General features: G+C 39.1%; 1 protein-coding gene across 15 annotated transcripts in view; it reads right to left on the bottom strand.

The window, feature by feature from the left end:
• cacna1da (calcium channel, voltage-dependent, L type, alpha 1D subunit, a) overlaps positions 1–16713 on the bottom strand; it is a 75291-nt gene extending 58578 nt beyond the window's left edge. For 6 of the 15 annotated variants that reach the window (XM_028002862.1, XM_028002864.1, XM_028002866.1 and 3 more), the window contains exons 1-3: positions 16350–16711; positions 12191–12629; positions 10597–10702 (exon numbers count right to left, since the gene is read on the bottom strand). In XM_028002862.1, the coding sequence (XP_027858663.1) occupies positions 10597–10702; positions 12191–12483 (399 nt within the window). In that variant the 5' untranslated portion in view covers positions 12484–12629; positions 16350–16711. Of the gene's footprint in view, positions 1–10596; positions 10703–12190; positions 12630–16349 lie in introns of all 15 variants that reach the window. The other 9 variants (XM_028002867.1, XM_028002872.1, XM_028002873.1 and 6 more) reach the window with 3 other exon arrangements.
• Between the last annotated feature and the right edge of the window lie 290 nt (positions 16714–17003).

Below are 17003 nucleotides of genomic sequence, written 5' to 3'. Positions count from 1 at the left end.
TTTTTCTCCAGCTGTAATTGAGGAGCAGGTGCTAAAATGTAACGCACTGTCAGGACAATTTTAGCTTTTAAAGCTGAAGTTAATTTATGCACATTGCCAGCTAATGGATCAGGAAGGCATGTTAAATATAATTGCAAATGATAACCATTTCCCTTCCAATTAAACAGTAATCTACTCATTAATCAGCATGTTAGGCTGTCTGAGGAGCGACAGGACACAGCAAAGAAGATGACCATACCATACGCTCGACTCTTACGTTTGTATTTTGCTGCTGTAAAAAGACTCACTGTAACACTGTATCAGCAGTAAATATGTTCACTTCACTTGCTGCCAGCCTCGTGTTTGCAAAAAAACAACTTTCATCAGGCATCGGGACGTTTTCAAGTCCCAAGACAGATAACAACAGCCAAGTTTTAAGCTAAAAAAGTAACAGGAGACTCAGAAGTCTCTCCACCAACCCCCACAGCCACAACCCCAACTGGCCTTCCTTCGCCACAGGGTGAGTACTCACATCTACAGGCGCAGCTCAGCTCATCTCACAGCTGATCAGTTCACCACATGACATATGATGCTGCTCACCCACTGAACCGTGCTCGCTCCAACATAACTTGCCATATGACTTAGCTGAGCGGACAGCAGCAACGTGAGTAGATTAGCAGTTTGGAGTGGTGTGTCTGCAGAGCTCATGAGCTACAGTTTATCTCCTCCTCACCTCAGACAGAAAATAACAGCAACAATGCATCACCTCTTCCCTAGTAAACATTATGAGACTAACTTGCCTGGTTGTTTACAAATTAACACCTTACATTTGGGAAGCAAAACAAACAAAAAGAGGGAGTGAGGTGACTGATAACAACAGCTCTCAAACATATAAAATGTACTTCATAAAAAGAAATCTGAACAACCCCATTCAACTCAAACTCAAATATTGGTCACTCAAGAAAGAGTTTAAAGTGGAACATTCAAACACTAGCTTTACTTTTATTATAAGATATTCTGCAGGTTAATTGTCAAACATTTTTGTTACCCATCATACAAACATAAAGACACAGAGGGCTGGTGTCTATTTCCAGAAGTCATTGGGTGAGAGGTGGGGTGCACACAAAGAATGGCTCATTACTGGACCTCTGTAGAGCTGAATGACTGTGGTGAGGAGATTCAGCCATTTGTTTCAGGTGTGTTAGAGCAGGGATACATCTGAATATTGCAGGATAGAAGCTCTTTAAGACTGGGCTTGGCTTCTGCTAATTTATTTGATTGTAGCCTTAGCTGTATGTTCAGTTTCAGGTCTCTAGACTTTTCTTCCAGAATTGGCCTGCATTTAGCTCCAGCCACCTTCAACTCAAGCCTTACACCCCGTCCTACAAGAAAATGACACCACCAGAACACTGTGTTAGTTTCCAACACACTGAGGACTAATAAGTTCAATATTATGGTCTCACCTGATCCGAGCAACCTCTTTTATACATCTGTTGTGTCCCCTAAATGGCTTGCAAAACTGCAACTAGGAGTTTTTACTTTTATTATAAGATATTCTACAGGTTAATTCAAGTCAACAATCTCCCCTCTCTTCCATAAAAGCTAGGATTTGTGGAGTGCAAGACTACTTGTTCTATCCACAGACTCGTCCACCTAAGCTGTGGATCTTTGCTGCTTCTCTAGAGTCAAAATGATTGTCTCTCTGAAAAATGCTCTCCTTGCCTGGCCTGAAAAGATGGACACCTTGTCTTGGCAAGGTCGTAGTTGTGTTATTCTCCTATTTTTGGATGATGACTTCAAGTAGAAAACTTTGAGGAGAAAAGTTGATTGCTGTGTTCCTCGTGTTCACGATGCACTTTGATCTCTAATGTTCTCCAACAAACCTCTCAGGCTTTCACAGAACAGCTGGATTTATACTGAGATTAAATTACACACAGCGGCACTCTATTTGCTAACAATGTGATTTCGGAGGGCAGTTTATTGCACTGGAGTCGATTCATGACTGAAATGGGAAAGAGGTCAAACTCCAGCAGTGAAAAAATAACAGTGTGGTCTGTTTGAGTTAATTTGCTTCACTTGACATCACACATCCTTCAGCATGACTGTATGTCACATTTACACACATCAAGATGTAGGTGTTGAAGCTACATATTGCGCAGCCCTGCTTTCTACCCCCACAGACTCATAATTAATGTCACTGTCACTGGAACTGGCCTCATATATTGTTTTTGAACAATTTTGGGTTAGAAAATAGCTCAAACAGCTGCAGCTGTTAGTTCTCTGAGATTACTGAAAACAAACTCCTTAAAAGGGAGGAAACAAAACCGCAGCAACCTTGAAATTATGCAGTCACATTAATCACATCAATTGATTTTTAAATTGTATAACTACATTTTGAGGCATCCCAGACAAACACAAAAATGAAAAAATAAATAGTTGATTTAAATAATGCTAGATCTATATTAGGCATGAAGAAATGAAACCTCCATTTTCATTAACTTAATGTTTGTAAGGGACGTTTGATAATTACATTAGACAGTATTGTGTGAATACATGCAATTAGAAGTTATTTAAGGACAAAAATGGCTACAGATATGATAGAAAACATAAAAGGTTAATGGAAAATATTTCACTCAGAGATATTTGCCATTATTTAAGCAAGTGATTAGATTGTGGGATGGAAAACTGTGGAAAAATCTGCCTTATCCCTTGACAGAAAAACATGTTTTCTGTGTACAAACTAGTTATCCATGAAAATCTATTTTTATGGATAACTAAAGGAGAGGGTTTACGTTGTATTATTGCGCAACGGCTGCTATAGCATGCTTGCATGTCTTCACATCTGAGCGTGTGGCGATGAGCCCAGAGTAGCGTGAGTCAAGGTAACATCATGCATGCATGATATCTGTGTGTGACCAGACGCTTCCAAGCAGCAAAAACACGGTAAACTACAAGCTACAACATAACTGAGAGTGTAGGACATATGTGGTCCAGCGAGCGGTCTGCTCAAACCGGGTGTAAATCACATAAATAAGCCTTACTGTTATCAGCTATTTCAGCAGCAAAGATGCCCCCACATGTCTTTATATTATTTTTGATCTGATCAGATATTTGCCATCTCCTTTCTCAGTCCGTTCTCCATCTCTGCTTCGCTCCTCTGTTGGTAAAGATAAGTCAGGGCCGTGCAGCCAAGCCAGCAGGGTGAGGGCAGCCAGCATTTAGTGCTTCCCACTGCTTCCTCCGGCTGCCTGAGTGTGCAGTCTGTATTCGGAGGACTGAGAGCGTGGAGTCCATGTGGTCATTTCTGAAGAAAGATTTATCAATACCGTGTGATCATTTGCTCAAATGTCTCACATGCTTCTTACCATCTGATTATAAAGATTCATATGTGTTTTCTAGCAATATGCATGTCTATTTGTGCAAATATATTGTGTATTATGTACTGTGCCGTGCCGTAACTTACAAATGCATTCATACCACTCGGGGTTTGTTCATCTTTTGTCCAACCACAACCACAAACATTAATGTATTTTACTGGGATTTTATCTACAGAGAAGGATTTTTTTCACAAATTAAAATCCGCTCCTGAGGAACTTCTTGGAAATTTTGATTATTTGACCTTAAAGATTTTGTTCGAGTATGTAGGTGTAACAGATCAGAATAATTAGTTATAATAAAAAATAAACCTCTGCCAAAGATGAATCTTTTGCAGTATCTAGCAAGTTTTATTCCTGTATCCTCTTGTATTTAGCTGCATCAGAGTTTCCATTAATTCTGACAACCTTCAATTTCCGTGTTGGAAAAAAGGATTTCCCACAGTATGATCCTTCCACTGCCATGCAACGTCATGAGGATGGTGTGATCAGTGTTGGGCATAATTAGTTTACAATGAAATAGCATTTTGCATGAGAGCAAATTTTTAACTTTGCTCTGAATTGAGAATCCAGTTTTGTTAATGCTTTCCTCACATAGACAGTTCATTGAAGAGGATGATCATGTCTTAGTAGTCCAGCGGTAGTCTCATGCTTGTTTGCTTTTTTTTAACAATGATTTGAAACATCCGTGACACGTTCAAAGCTTGAGTTATTATTTTAGAAGCCAACACTGCTGTATTCTGTCTGTTGTGTTTGTTGATCTTCACAATACTGTTTGTTCACTAATTTAGAGTAAATTCCACACAGGTGCTTTATTTAGTAGTTAGGTAACTCTAAAGGTCAATTTGTTACGCTGGATTTTATGCATCGGTATCAGAATAAAGGGGTTGAATATATATACAAACCATGCTCTTCAGATTTTTAAATGCTAAAACATACAGAAAACTGCGTATTATATTATTTTCTCTTCTCTTCCCCCAAGAAAATGCATTCAAATTTGTGACTGAATCATGAGAAAATCATGGGAAATTCTGCTAAACGTCCAGGCAGGAATATTTTTCCAAGGCTCTGCTGCTTTACATTATTATGTACAATAACACATTCTCTATATACAACTAAAACAGCACTCGCTTTCTCTTTGCTCCTACGACTGTGTTGCTCCCCCTGTCACACGCCTGCATACAGATACACTCTCAATGTTGCACACACATGCAGAAACACGCATTCAAGATAACAAGCGGGGACAGTGCTAGTGTGAGCTGCAAATGAGCAGTTACGTTAAGTGACTAAACACATTCTTCTATCATCATCTCCACAGGAGTCCCCAATCCAGACATAGCTGCTTGTGCCAGCAACTACACGCACACACACGCACGCACACAGGCAGAGCCAACTGTTTCATTCACCCCACACGTGTACATATTTACACTCTAAGGCAGTATGAAGTGCAGCCAAAACACATAAACATAAAGCACCTCTCGTATATTATATTTATTTAGTTTGCTCCATTTGCACTGACTTTTAACGATGCTATTCAAATAAATAGGACCTGCTGGACCAATTCTGCTTTAAAACCCGTAAAACAGATTTTTATGTCTTAATAGTAAACAAAGTGCAATGTAAAACATGATACAAGGCTCGGTTTTGCTTTACTTAAATAAAAAAAGACAAATAAAGAAGATTGATATAGCCTACTATAAAGCAACAGGTCCTGCAGTGGGATACACACAAGCTTTGTTAGGAGGTTTACATTTATTATTGACATTAATTCATTATTATTTTGACTGGTTTTTCAAAAGGGAGTAATTATCAGTATACAACTACAGTTCTCCTGAAAGATGAGAAGGACTAATTGTTTTTTGCTCCGATATTTAGCATTCCTTGCAACAGCATTCATGTCCCTTAAGATTTTTTCATGTGTTATCATGTTCTAACCACAAAAGCCCAAGTATTTTCTTGTTTTTTTTTATACATTAGGCCAACAGAAACTAGTGTGTGTTTGCAAATTGTATACAAAATAATAGATAGTTTTCAAATAATTTCACAAATGAAAATCTGACAAGTTTTCTTTGCAAATAAAGACAGAACTTTTTAATAGAATTTTAGCACAATTGCATATAAATTGGGAGATGGGTGAAATAAAGAGCTTTAGGTATCCTTAGTATTCTCCCACTACAGAACTCCACCATCAGTCCACAAAGTCCTACCTCCCTACCAGGGCCATTTTTGAGGTAGGATCCACCTACATTTTTCTGATTTGGTTCTAGTTCCTGTGTGACACGAGAACCAGGACAGAACCGGAAAAGAAAGCTTTTAAATATGCTGTTCATTACTGCAAACGATTACGGGAGGATCTAAAGATTGATGAGATGGTTTAATTGAATTGTTTTAAAGGACTCTTCAAGAACAAGGAGATAGAAATCTCAGACTGTAGATGTTTTATGTGATTAGTTGTACCAGAGTCAAATGTTGTAAGGTTGAAATTGTCTTATTTTTTATCTTGTTTTGCTGCTGTCAAGTCCGGGACACTCTTGAAAATTACATTTTTAATCTTGGTTAGTTTTTCTTCCAGGTTAAATGAAGGTTAAAAAAATAAATGTCTACTGTCTAAATCTGTTATTTATAGGAAGCATATTCTGTGTTATGTAGCAAAAGAGCAGACAGAATCACCAAATGGATAATAATTTATATCTCATCATTGTACTCTGTTTAAAAAGAAACTGAACCTGAGGTGTCCTCTAAACTCAGCAGCCATGGACTAGTATAAACTCTACAGATATGTGTTTTTTTTCCATCTGTGTGTGTCCTTTTGTTGCCACCCATATAGCACGACTTATGCAACAACACTTATATGAGCACCGACAGTTCCTGGTATCAGACACAGCTGGCTGTATGTTAACGTACGCAGAATGAGATGTATGAATCACATTCCCCATGAAAAGGTCATTGCTCTGCTGAGCCACCTTCAGCAGGAGACTCCCACCTGCGGTGTTGATCCTCAGATAGATAAGACAGAAATGACCTGAAAGCAAAACCAGCAGTGCTACGGATTATCCGCATGTCTCTTTACAAATCTTAGACGAGACAGTTACATGCAACATGGGTTCTTATTATCCAATGAAATGTCTAAGCAAAGAAAGAGCAGAAACAGAACAAACTGACCTTGACTGGATTGAAAATATGACTTTCTGACTTGGTGTTTGTCTCATTGCACATGTACATGCAATTCCTTGTGCTTGCTGCATCCTGTTACTCACTTGTGCCTCCTGGTGGTAGTAAGACCCCAATCTTTTGCCCTCTGTGCTTCCTGGTGAGGAAATTGCTTTCTATTTATAATGAGCTGCTGCATTTAACCAAGCCTCACTAACAAGACGGGCAGACTCAGGCTATTAAAGCCTCCATGACTATACAGCAGTATAACACTGAGGCAGCTTTGCAGCACCTCAGCACTCTGAACATAGTGGACAGTAAGTCCATCAATGAACAACACACTAAATAAAAAGCCTATACTTCCAAAACTCTAGACATCAGCTCAATGCAGGGATTTGGTGTCTGTGCGGCTAAAAACTACATGATATTTTAATGTGTTACTGGCTAAAACTCTGCATACTTTAGTAGCAGCGTAATATACGTAATTTGATCCTTGCATTGCATAGTAGGCCAACCAAAATCTATAATTCAGGTTTCATATCAGCCTTGATCCACCTATACAGCTGCAGAGTAGTGCGTAACATAATCTTCACTACAGCCGTATATGTTGACTATATTGCAAAACAAAGTCAGCACTTTCTGCTCCCGATCTCTGTATACTAGTTTTGCAGGACAACTGCGGCCAGGCTGGCACTTCTGTGCTATAAATAATTACATTGTTCTGTCTCTTCTGGAAAGAAAAATATTCCATTATTCATCCTCTGGAAGGTGATTTAGATGTGACATGACATAACTACACCTAACTTTTTAAAAAATGTACAACTATCAGAGGAAAACAGTGTAACTATGAGAAAAAACATGTCTTTTAAATAAAATGAAAGCAAAGGTTTGTCCCCATGCATCTTACTCAAAGAGATCATAAATCATTTCATATCTACTCATCAGCTTGTCCTTTCATCTTTACTTAATGCCCTTGTTTATGAAGCATTCACGCTGCATCAATGATCAGCTCTGCACCCAGTCATGCACGTAGTTTGTCAGTTAATTCATAATGAGTGCATCCATAAATCCAATCTGACACTTCTATTTAGAGTAGGACTATACCTGCTCATTAGGAAGGAGTAACAAATACAACAAATGAGAGCCGTAACAGCTTCAGAGGACAGGCGTAACAGTGGGATGATTAACAGGTGAATGCTTGGGTGAGATTAAAAACGCAGCTTGCTTACTAACACACTTTTATGAATCTACCAAGGTCCCTACAATTATTGGCACTACAACTTATACATTTTAAAAGAAAATGCTTTAATGGTGTTTATTATTTGCATTATTACTGTAGTATTATCAGTTTTGTTATTATTATTACTTAACTGACCCAAAATGTGCTTACAAACAGCTGAAACATTTAGTTCCTTTTAATCAAGATTAAAAAATCCCTGTTGAGAATTGCTTTTGATCCATAATAATTGGAACATTGACCAACATATTTGATGTGTACTGATGATTTTAATGATGGAACTTGACAAAATGTAATGTTTGTTACTGTTTTATTCATTTGTTTTTATGTCGAATGAAGATTAAATACATTTCACTTTTTTTTTTTTTTACAATTTTGTAACTCTTTATTTTCCTATTTGAAGAAGGAAAATAAAGCAAGGAGTGTGGATTAATTGTAATCTTTATCATCATTGCTTTCAAACCGTTTAGGTTCAACTTCTTTCCACCATAGAATGGACATTTGAGTCCACATGAACTACAATACACATGGAGACAACTGTTTCAGCAATGTTCGCCACACTAGCTGTGCTAATTGTTAGTATAAGATAAACAGATTTATAATCAATTCATCTGAAATAATAATAAGAAATTTGTTTTACAGTGACCTTACTCTCCCACACGGCAGCGTGAAGTCACTTCTGTTCCCAATTTAAATAACGAGAGGCTAGGAGCAAACATTTTAACGCTGTTCTTATCTTTTAAGTTTTTATTTTTGGTTGTGGACCAGCTTAAAATTGTATCAGCAGATAAAAATAGACTGTTTTTATGTGTTGTATCTAGCAAAATGATGTCTTTTGGACTGAATTCACAACTAAACTTGACAGAAATCTGACTATCATTCTGTTACAGGCAATGTCCCAGATGGACCAGTATTCCCTGATGAACCAGTGATGTGTAAACAGACACCCAGATGTCACCCTCCAGGAGGTCACAGTGAGAAGCAATACTCCTTCCTTCATTAAAGGACTTAATGGACACACTTTTAACCAGAGCTGCACCTTTTTCAACACATCACATACATGTTTACATCTTCCTCTCAGCCATTTACAGCAAACTGGTAAGCTTTGTCTAAGATTTTTATGCCTCAAAATGTATCAATCAAAAACAATCGACTGTCTGCAGACATGTTGTACACACTTCTCATTAATCATTGAACAGTGAGCTTGGTTTTGCTCTTGTAAGCACCGCAGTCTGTGCATCTGTCTGCCTTCTGGAGATCACACTTATCCTCAGCAGTGGAAGAATGCTTACAACACTACATCACCCACAATTCATCATACAGACATAAATGCACAGGGTGCACAGAGTGGTGCAATGGTGAGCAGTTGCTAAAAATAGAAAGGGAAGTAAAGAAAAAAACTTCACAGGCGGACCGTGACATGATAAAGCATCGGTTCAAAGTGTTTCTCTGGGTAGGCAAAACAAATCTGCATATTAAAGCTACATACTGAAAACACAGATTGCATGCAAGGTCCTGTTGTTGCTTATAAAGCTCCAGCTACATAACAGCACACAATATAAGACTGCAATCAAAATACCACAGAGGAAAGCAGTAACTTGCAAAAGTACTCACACCTCTTCGTCTGGCCCCTAGTTTACCACTTGACAACCAAAAACGTCAATGAATTTGAATGTTTTTGATAGGATATACCAACACAAAGTAGAACATTATTATGAAGTGGAAGGAAATTGAGAATTAGTTTTTAGACCCTCTAAACAATGACATTAGGCTCTATACTCTGACAAACATAAATTAAAATCTAGGGCATTTTATTTTCTGCAGAAGTCATCGACTTAGCAAATTGTGTCCACTTGTGTGTAATTTAAGACCAGAATAAATCCAGCTGTTCGGTGAAGGCCTAAAAGGTTTGTTTAAGGACATTAGTGAACAAACAGCATCATAAAGACCAACAGATAACAGATATGGTTGTGGAGAAGTTGAAGGCAGTTATAAAGCTGAATCAAACTGGTTTTTTGAACATCACAAAACAAACGTTCAATTCTTCATTCAAAAATGTGAAGAGTCCGACTGAACTGCAAACCTACATGGCTAAAAAATAAAACTGACAGAGAGGGCAACGAGAACACCAATGAGAGAAAACCACAGCTCATATGGGAGAATCTGAGAGGGACACTATTAGTTGTTCACTACAGAAATATTTTCTTTTAGGAATAGTGGAAAAAAGAAACCTAAAATTGAAGTTCTGATCTACATGCAAAGGGCTTCATAAGATAAAAACTGATACTACAGATCATCTTGAATACACCATCTTGAACACACCATCTCCATAGCGACACATGATGTTGGCAGCATCATGCTGGGGAGTTGCTTTCCTTCAGCAATGACAGACAAGCTGATCAGAGTTGACAGGAAACTGAATGGAGCTAAGTCCAGAAATATAATGAAAGAAAACCTGCTAATTGTTTCTAAATTCTTCATCAAACCATATTTATGTTTTATAATTGTCAAGTCTAAACCCAAATGTAAATCTATGTCACAGCTTAAAAGCTGCTCACTATACATCTGCTGATATGACTGAGCTTGAGCAATTTAGCTAAAATAATGAGTTGAAGGGGTGTGAATACTTTTGTAGACAAAACTTTTTTTAGATCAAGTACTTCTCTCCTCATCATGTCACAACAAAAAGACTAGTCATATAGCTCACAAATACTGTACCACATTTAGTCAATTTATGGAAAACATAAAACTTCAGACCAAAATGAGGTTTTTAGAACTCCCTGGATGTAAGAGCAGCTCCGTAGCAGCAGACACTAAATAAATAAACTGCTTCTAAGACAGATACAGACTACTCACCAAATCGTGGTTTGTGGAGTTGGAATCGTCTTCAGGAAAAGGGACGTAGACAGCTAAGGCCATACAGTTGGCAAAAATGGCAATTAATATAAAGATGTCAAATGGCCTGAGAGTGAAAGTTAAGGAAATCACAGAAGAAAATTACATAAAGACAATATTTTAACAACATAATAAGAAAAAAAATTTCTCCTGTACTTATATTTTGCTAATAATGTGGTTTTAATCTTGAATTGCAGTGGCTAAGTTTGATCTGTTGACTCAATAAGTGGCTTTATTTGGTTTAGAAAATTAAACTGAAATTAGTCTTAGGTCGATAATATCCTGACCCAATGTAAAATATATAAGAACAAAAGTGTATATTTAGAAATATGAGTCATCTCATATCCCCCAAAATCAAATGATTAATGATTCAGAATGTAAAAAATGGGTCTATAAGTTGGTTAAAAAAAGAAAGAAAATGATTATAGAATGTGAGTTTAAAGCTAATGCAGTGGACCAAGAATGTAGTGTCGAATTAATTTCATCCTGAGTTGAAAGCATAGTTACAATATGAAGACAGCATGTAATTTATCAAAAGGCACAATATTCACCTCAAATAGTCAGCACTAAATGTCAACGTAGCATCACATTTTCAACATAAAACCATACAGCAGATAAATGTCATTAGAAAATATACATTAAAAAAATCTGTTAAGTACTGAACAAGCCCATGTGCTTCACTGATGTACTGTATGCTTTCTATCCAGGACGAATGAGGACACCTGATACAGCTACAGCTGCGTTTGTGTTGGTTGTAAATCCCCAGGAGACATCTATGTTATCAACAAAACAAAACATAAAACTGTAGTTGGATATGTACCTCAGCCATTCACGCATGGTAATCTCCTTTGTAACATTTTATGACATTTCCTGATGAAACCATCTGTTTACTAACAAACCCTCCACAATTGTGTCGAGACGCTTTAATCTACAGGATGTTACTGCAGCAGCAGTTCTAGATTAAGGACGCAGTGACTTTCACTTTGTCTTTATGGGGGATAAAATGGTACTCTTGTTGTTTAAAGCAGTTTCCTCACCAAAATGACCTAAAACTGAAAAATACACAGCACGGGTAAAGGAAGGCCTTAATCTCTTCTTCCGTTTTGAGGTGACATTGTGACCCCAAGATGCAAGAAGCAAAAATAATAAAATTAGCTGCAACAAATTAGAGTAATTTTTTAAAATTTGGTTTTAAACATTTTTTTAGTGTAGTCTCTATATTATTTCCCTAACTTTTTTCTAACTTAGAAAAGCCACAACAATTTAATGACTGTTTTACCTCTACAAAAAAAAAAAAATAAAGCTGAGAAGTGTTTAAGCTGTTTGTATGTCATAAGGTTAATAATGTTGCAAAAACTTAAAAAAGGTCCACCAGAGAGGCTTGTGTAGATGTTAATATCTTTCTTAATCTCCAGACGCTTTCTGTTTGAGAAACTGATCACCAAAGTGGTTTAAGTGTAAGATTAGTTTTTTTCATCCTGGCAGCTCACTAATTAAACTGGGAATTTTGAGCTTCAACCTCCACCAATCATCACAAGGCCATAGTAAAGGATACTTCCACTCGACCACACTGATGCAGGCCCTGCGTAAGGGGTTGTTGAGTTTGAGGCAGAAAAGAGCCCTCGGTGGCCTGCTGTTGGCGTTGCTGCCTTGCTTCTTGCTTTTGGCATACTGCTGTCGCTTCTTCTGAGCCAACGCACCTACCGGTATGGTAGAGGATGTTGGGGCAGGTGGGGCGGGTGGGGGTGGCGCCGGGGCTGGGGCCGGAGTAGGGGCTGATGCTGGAGCCGGGGTTGAGATGGGAGGGGCTTCTGGGGCTGGTTCTGGGGCAGGCCTGTTGGCGCTCATGGTGTGGGCGTGGCTCTTTGAGGAGCATCCAGTAGCATGGATCTGCCAGGGCAGACGAAGAGGCGAGTGAAGGGCAGAGTGGTCTGACCGATGAGCTGGCTCGTCACCAGGGTGAGCGACTCTGATGCTGCTGGCATAATTTGCCTCTGAAAGAAAATAGGTGAGAGAAATTTTTGATTTTTTTGTATAACAATAGAATAAAAATATTTCCACAAGCAGCCTGTGGAAATATTTAAACTTATGTGTCAATTAACTGCAAAAGTGTGTGATCCAATCAAAACACATGACATGCAGTAATAAGCAAAAAAAATATTTCATTGATAGTGATTAAAAAAACTGAATACTCTCTGATTGTAAGTTTGTAGAACCCCTTTCAGCAGCAATAACTTGAAGCAGCAATTTTTTGTATTTGTTTTTACACAATTTTCTTAAGATCTCACCACAGTATTACACTCAGGTTCACTGGGCCAGTACAACACCTCGAATGCTTTTGTTCAGTCATTCTGCCGCTGTGTTTGGAATCATTGTCTTGCTGCATGACCCAGTTTCAGCTAAACGTTGGCTGTTGGACACATGGTCTCAAATCCAAAGACTTTCACCACTGTCCTTGACAGCTAGTGAGAAGATTGTTTGCTGGTATGCTGGGACTGATCTTCTCCAAACATGGAACTGTGCCTTAACACTAGAATGGCTGGAGTTAGGCCATTTGGACATATACCTATTCAGGCTAGAGATAGTCCAACTGGCCTGAGGATTTTATCTAGCAGGTGCTTTTGTTCAGTAAATAGGGCCATTACCTAGGCCAAGTACCCTGGTAATGGCCTCAACGCATCTCACAGTTGCACAATTGTTCCTTAGACTTCGACTTCGACTTAGACTGACTTTGTTGTCATTTTCAATGCACAGGGTGTATACAGAACGAAATTTCGTTGCATACGGCTCAGGATAATGTTTGAGGTTCCAATGTTGTGAGTAAAATAAAATACAGTATAAAATATGAATATAAATCTAAATATAAAATATAAAGTGCAGGACTGACAGTAAAATAGAAGTTATTTAGCTCTGTACATGTGCAAGGTATAAAGTGGAGACCAGTTTATAACAAAGAAAACAACCATAACATCTGAACGATAAAAAGAATGTCTTGTAGACTGGTGAGACCAAGTGAAGATTTTCTGCCTTAAGCCATGCTGCCATAATATAAGGGAAGAAGTTTTCTTCTCACAACCCCTACAAACAGGCCTTCTTTACTTGCGGTGACATTCAACATGCTAACTGAGGCCAGCATAATCTGACATGGAGCTGTTCAGTTCTTTTGTAGTTCTATCATAACTGCTAGGTTTGACCTTGGAGTGAATTTGCCGGGATGTCGAACTGTATAAAATGTAAAAATAGTGGAAATATATACATCCATCCATCCATCCATTTTCTGTTCACCCTGTGTCCCTAATGGGGTCGGGAGGGTTGCTGGTGCCTATCTCCAGCTACGTTCCGGGCGAGAGGTGGGGTTCAACCTGGACAGGTCGCCAGTCTGTCGCAGAGCAACACAGAGACATACAGGACAAACAACCATGCACACACACACACACACCTAGGGAGAATTTTTAGAGAGACCAATTAACCTAACAGTCATGTTTTTGGACTGTGGGAAGCCGGAGAACCTGGAGAGAACCCACGCATGCACAGGGAGAACATGCAAACTCCATGCAGAAAGACCCCGGCCGGGAATCGAACCCAGGACCTTCTTGCTGCAAGGCAACAGTGCTACCAACTGCGCCACTGTGCAGCCCGAAATATATACATATTTATTGATATATTTTATTTGTTTGTTTTGATTTTGCTTTAATTATTGTGTTCCCATATTTGTTCCTTTAACAACTAATGTAGGGAAAATTGAATAGTGTCTTTAAATTCTGCTTTGATCTTCTATTGTTATTCCATCCTAACAATAGAAGGATCTACATTTGATCCTATTTTTAGGTCAGAACAGATCACTTCCACCTGGCCTGAATTAACACCAACTAAAATGTTTTCAGGTCCTTTGCCTTATGAAATGAATGGTCTTGCTCCACCACATCTAATAATTATCAGCTATCCTTATAACAAGAAGAGGACAACATGGATAATCTCAGAGATTCATGCTTCTGGTGCAAAATATGTTAATATTTATCTGAGTTTCTGAAATTTAATATTCCACCTTCCCCCTCAGTTTGCTTGCTAGGCAACTTAGAAAGGGTCATCATGATTTAAAAAAATACAAATAGTCTTAGTATTAGCCGGTACAGAAACCTTTTATTGGACCATACAGCCTCTGCTTCCACATCAAATCACTCTCTCTGGGCTCCTTCGATTGGCTCCATCGCCTAGTGAGATGGTTTCATCCTGTGGAGCATTGTTGCTGGTGTTAGGTGCTGTCTGGATTTAATGCATCTCAAGGATTCCTGGGGATTCATCCACCAGGGTGGAGCAACCTTTGGTGGCTTTGGAAAGTAACTCTTTGACTTTTGCATGCAAATCTTTAAGGGGGTCTGTGCCTGTGGAGATAAGTGTTATAATTTAATATTTTTGCCTATATTGAACAAAAAGACTGAGGCACAATCAAAAGATGTCTTTGTTTAACTTTGGTCCAAAATTGTTTTACATTTATTTTATCATTTTAGCTCAATTGACAGTAAATCTACTCAACATATCAACAAAATAAAACTGGTCCAAGTTCATAGCACAACATTGGCTTTATAATACTGACCTATACAGTTAATCAGAAATATCTGATATTTTGAAAGATATGATAGTTCATCAGACACAAGTGTCAGTGCAGAAAAAAAGGTCTTGTGTTGCTGATTCAAACTGTGATGGTGAGCTAAAAAAAATTACAAAAACAGCATATGTTTAGACAAAAAATTGCAAAGGGGAACGATTGCATAATCTCACCACATGTGAAATGCATCCCTCTGTCTTTTTTAATGTAAGCGGACAAACAGAGGTTCATCTTTCAGAACTACAACCAATATGGCAGATTGGTTTTGGCTTGACTCTCTCGGTCGAGCCGTGGTGAGGGAGAAAAGCCGAAGCAGATGCTTTAATGCAGCGACAACACAAACAAATAAACAAAGCGTGTAAAAATTAAGAGCTGCCACTCTCAGGCGTCACTCGGTCACGTCAGTTGTATAAGTCCTTGAACTGCGAGCAGGCCCCGCAGAGGAAGAAACCGAAAAGGTCACATTGCAGAGATGCTCCGAGAAGAATTAATCTTCTTATTGCCAACAAAAATGCAATATGAGTGTCGGACGGCTGCAGAGCAGGGCTGCAACTGCAACATCTCTGCTTAAGCACTTACGTGTCCTTTGTGTTGCGCTTTGCACGTAGCCTTGTCAACACAGCAATGTGAGTGTGAACAATGCATTTTTGCTGTTATTTTACGAGGATTTTCATTTCAATGCTGCACCGAGATCGGTGATGGAAATGAGCACTGACATTTCCATGAGCGATTCGTGACAAACTAACCCGTCACAAAGCGTCCTTATGTTTCTCCTTGGACCCCCACCAAGGTAAGACATGGTACAAATAACCCCCACCCCCGTCTTCAAAAACCGATGTGAAATGACAGGCTGACTTCAGGGCTGAAAAACTGAGCAACGCAGCCGTCAGATGGTCCTGCAAAACAGCTGGCAACCTCGTTACAACCAGCCTCAATCAGATCCACTCAGGGCTAATAGTGCGGCCAGAGACGCATATAGCTGTTTTCTGATAAAGCGACGCATCCGCTCCTGCGAGACAAACCTGTCCTCCGACTAAACCCCAACATATGGAAACCTGCAGATAAACGCAGCCATGCTAAAGGGGCTAACTTCAGTTCAGAGCCGTACCTTTTTAATTGAAGACTTCGCAAATCCGCCGCGGTCCTCTCCGCTCGGGCTTCAAACAGGGCGAGAAATGCTTGCAAATCCTAAAATAAAATAAAATAGATCATCGGCTCCCCCCATCCGGAGCAGCAGAGACACGCACACCGAGTCTGTGCATTTAATTAGGCTCCTCCATGGTGACTGTGGAGAGCTGGAGACAGAAGTGTGCGCACCAGACTACAGAGCATCCTTGTCCGCTGACTGTTTATCGTCACGGCGCCAGTGAACAGCCGATGCGATCGTTCATCAGAGAGTGAGCTCTCCACCTCTTCCTCCTCCTCTTCCTCCTCCTACACCTTCTTACTCTCCTGGATAGGCCAGATAGAGCTACCTGCGGGTCACCCATCAGGATACAGACTGAATTTATTAAATCATCATTCCATATTTGGGAGCTTATGTTCTGGAGTACAAGAGTTGAAAACTTTTTCTAATCTCCACAGCAGTTTTGAGTCTTTTGCAGCCTCTAATGGGTTTTCTTACAGGACTTACTTAGGTCCATCTACTATCAGCAACTTTGACGAGCTTTCCCACATCATGATTCTGTGACAACCATGCTTCATCATAGGGGGCAATTTGTTCTTCCACATGTTTGCTGTGTCCTCTATATCAGTTGAGGGG

This window comes from Xiphophorus couchianus, chromosome 20, assembly GCF_001444195.1.
Source record: "Xiphophorus couchianus chromosome 20, X_couchianus-1.0, whole genome shotgun sequence".
Taxonomy (NCBI): Eukaryota; Metazoa; Chordata; class Actinopteri; order Cyprinodontiformes; family Poeciliidae; genus Xiphophorus; species Xiphophorus couchianus.
Note: the sequence above shows the minus strand (reverse complement) of the source record. Positions and strands in the feature narration are given on the sequence as shown.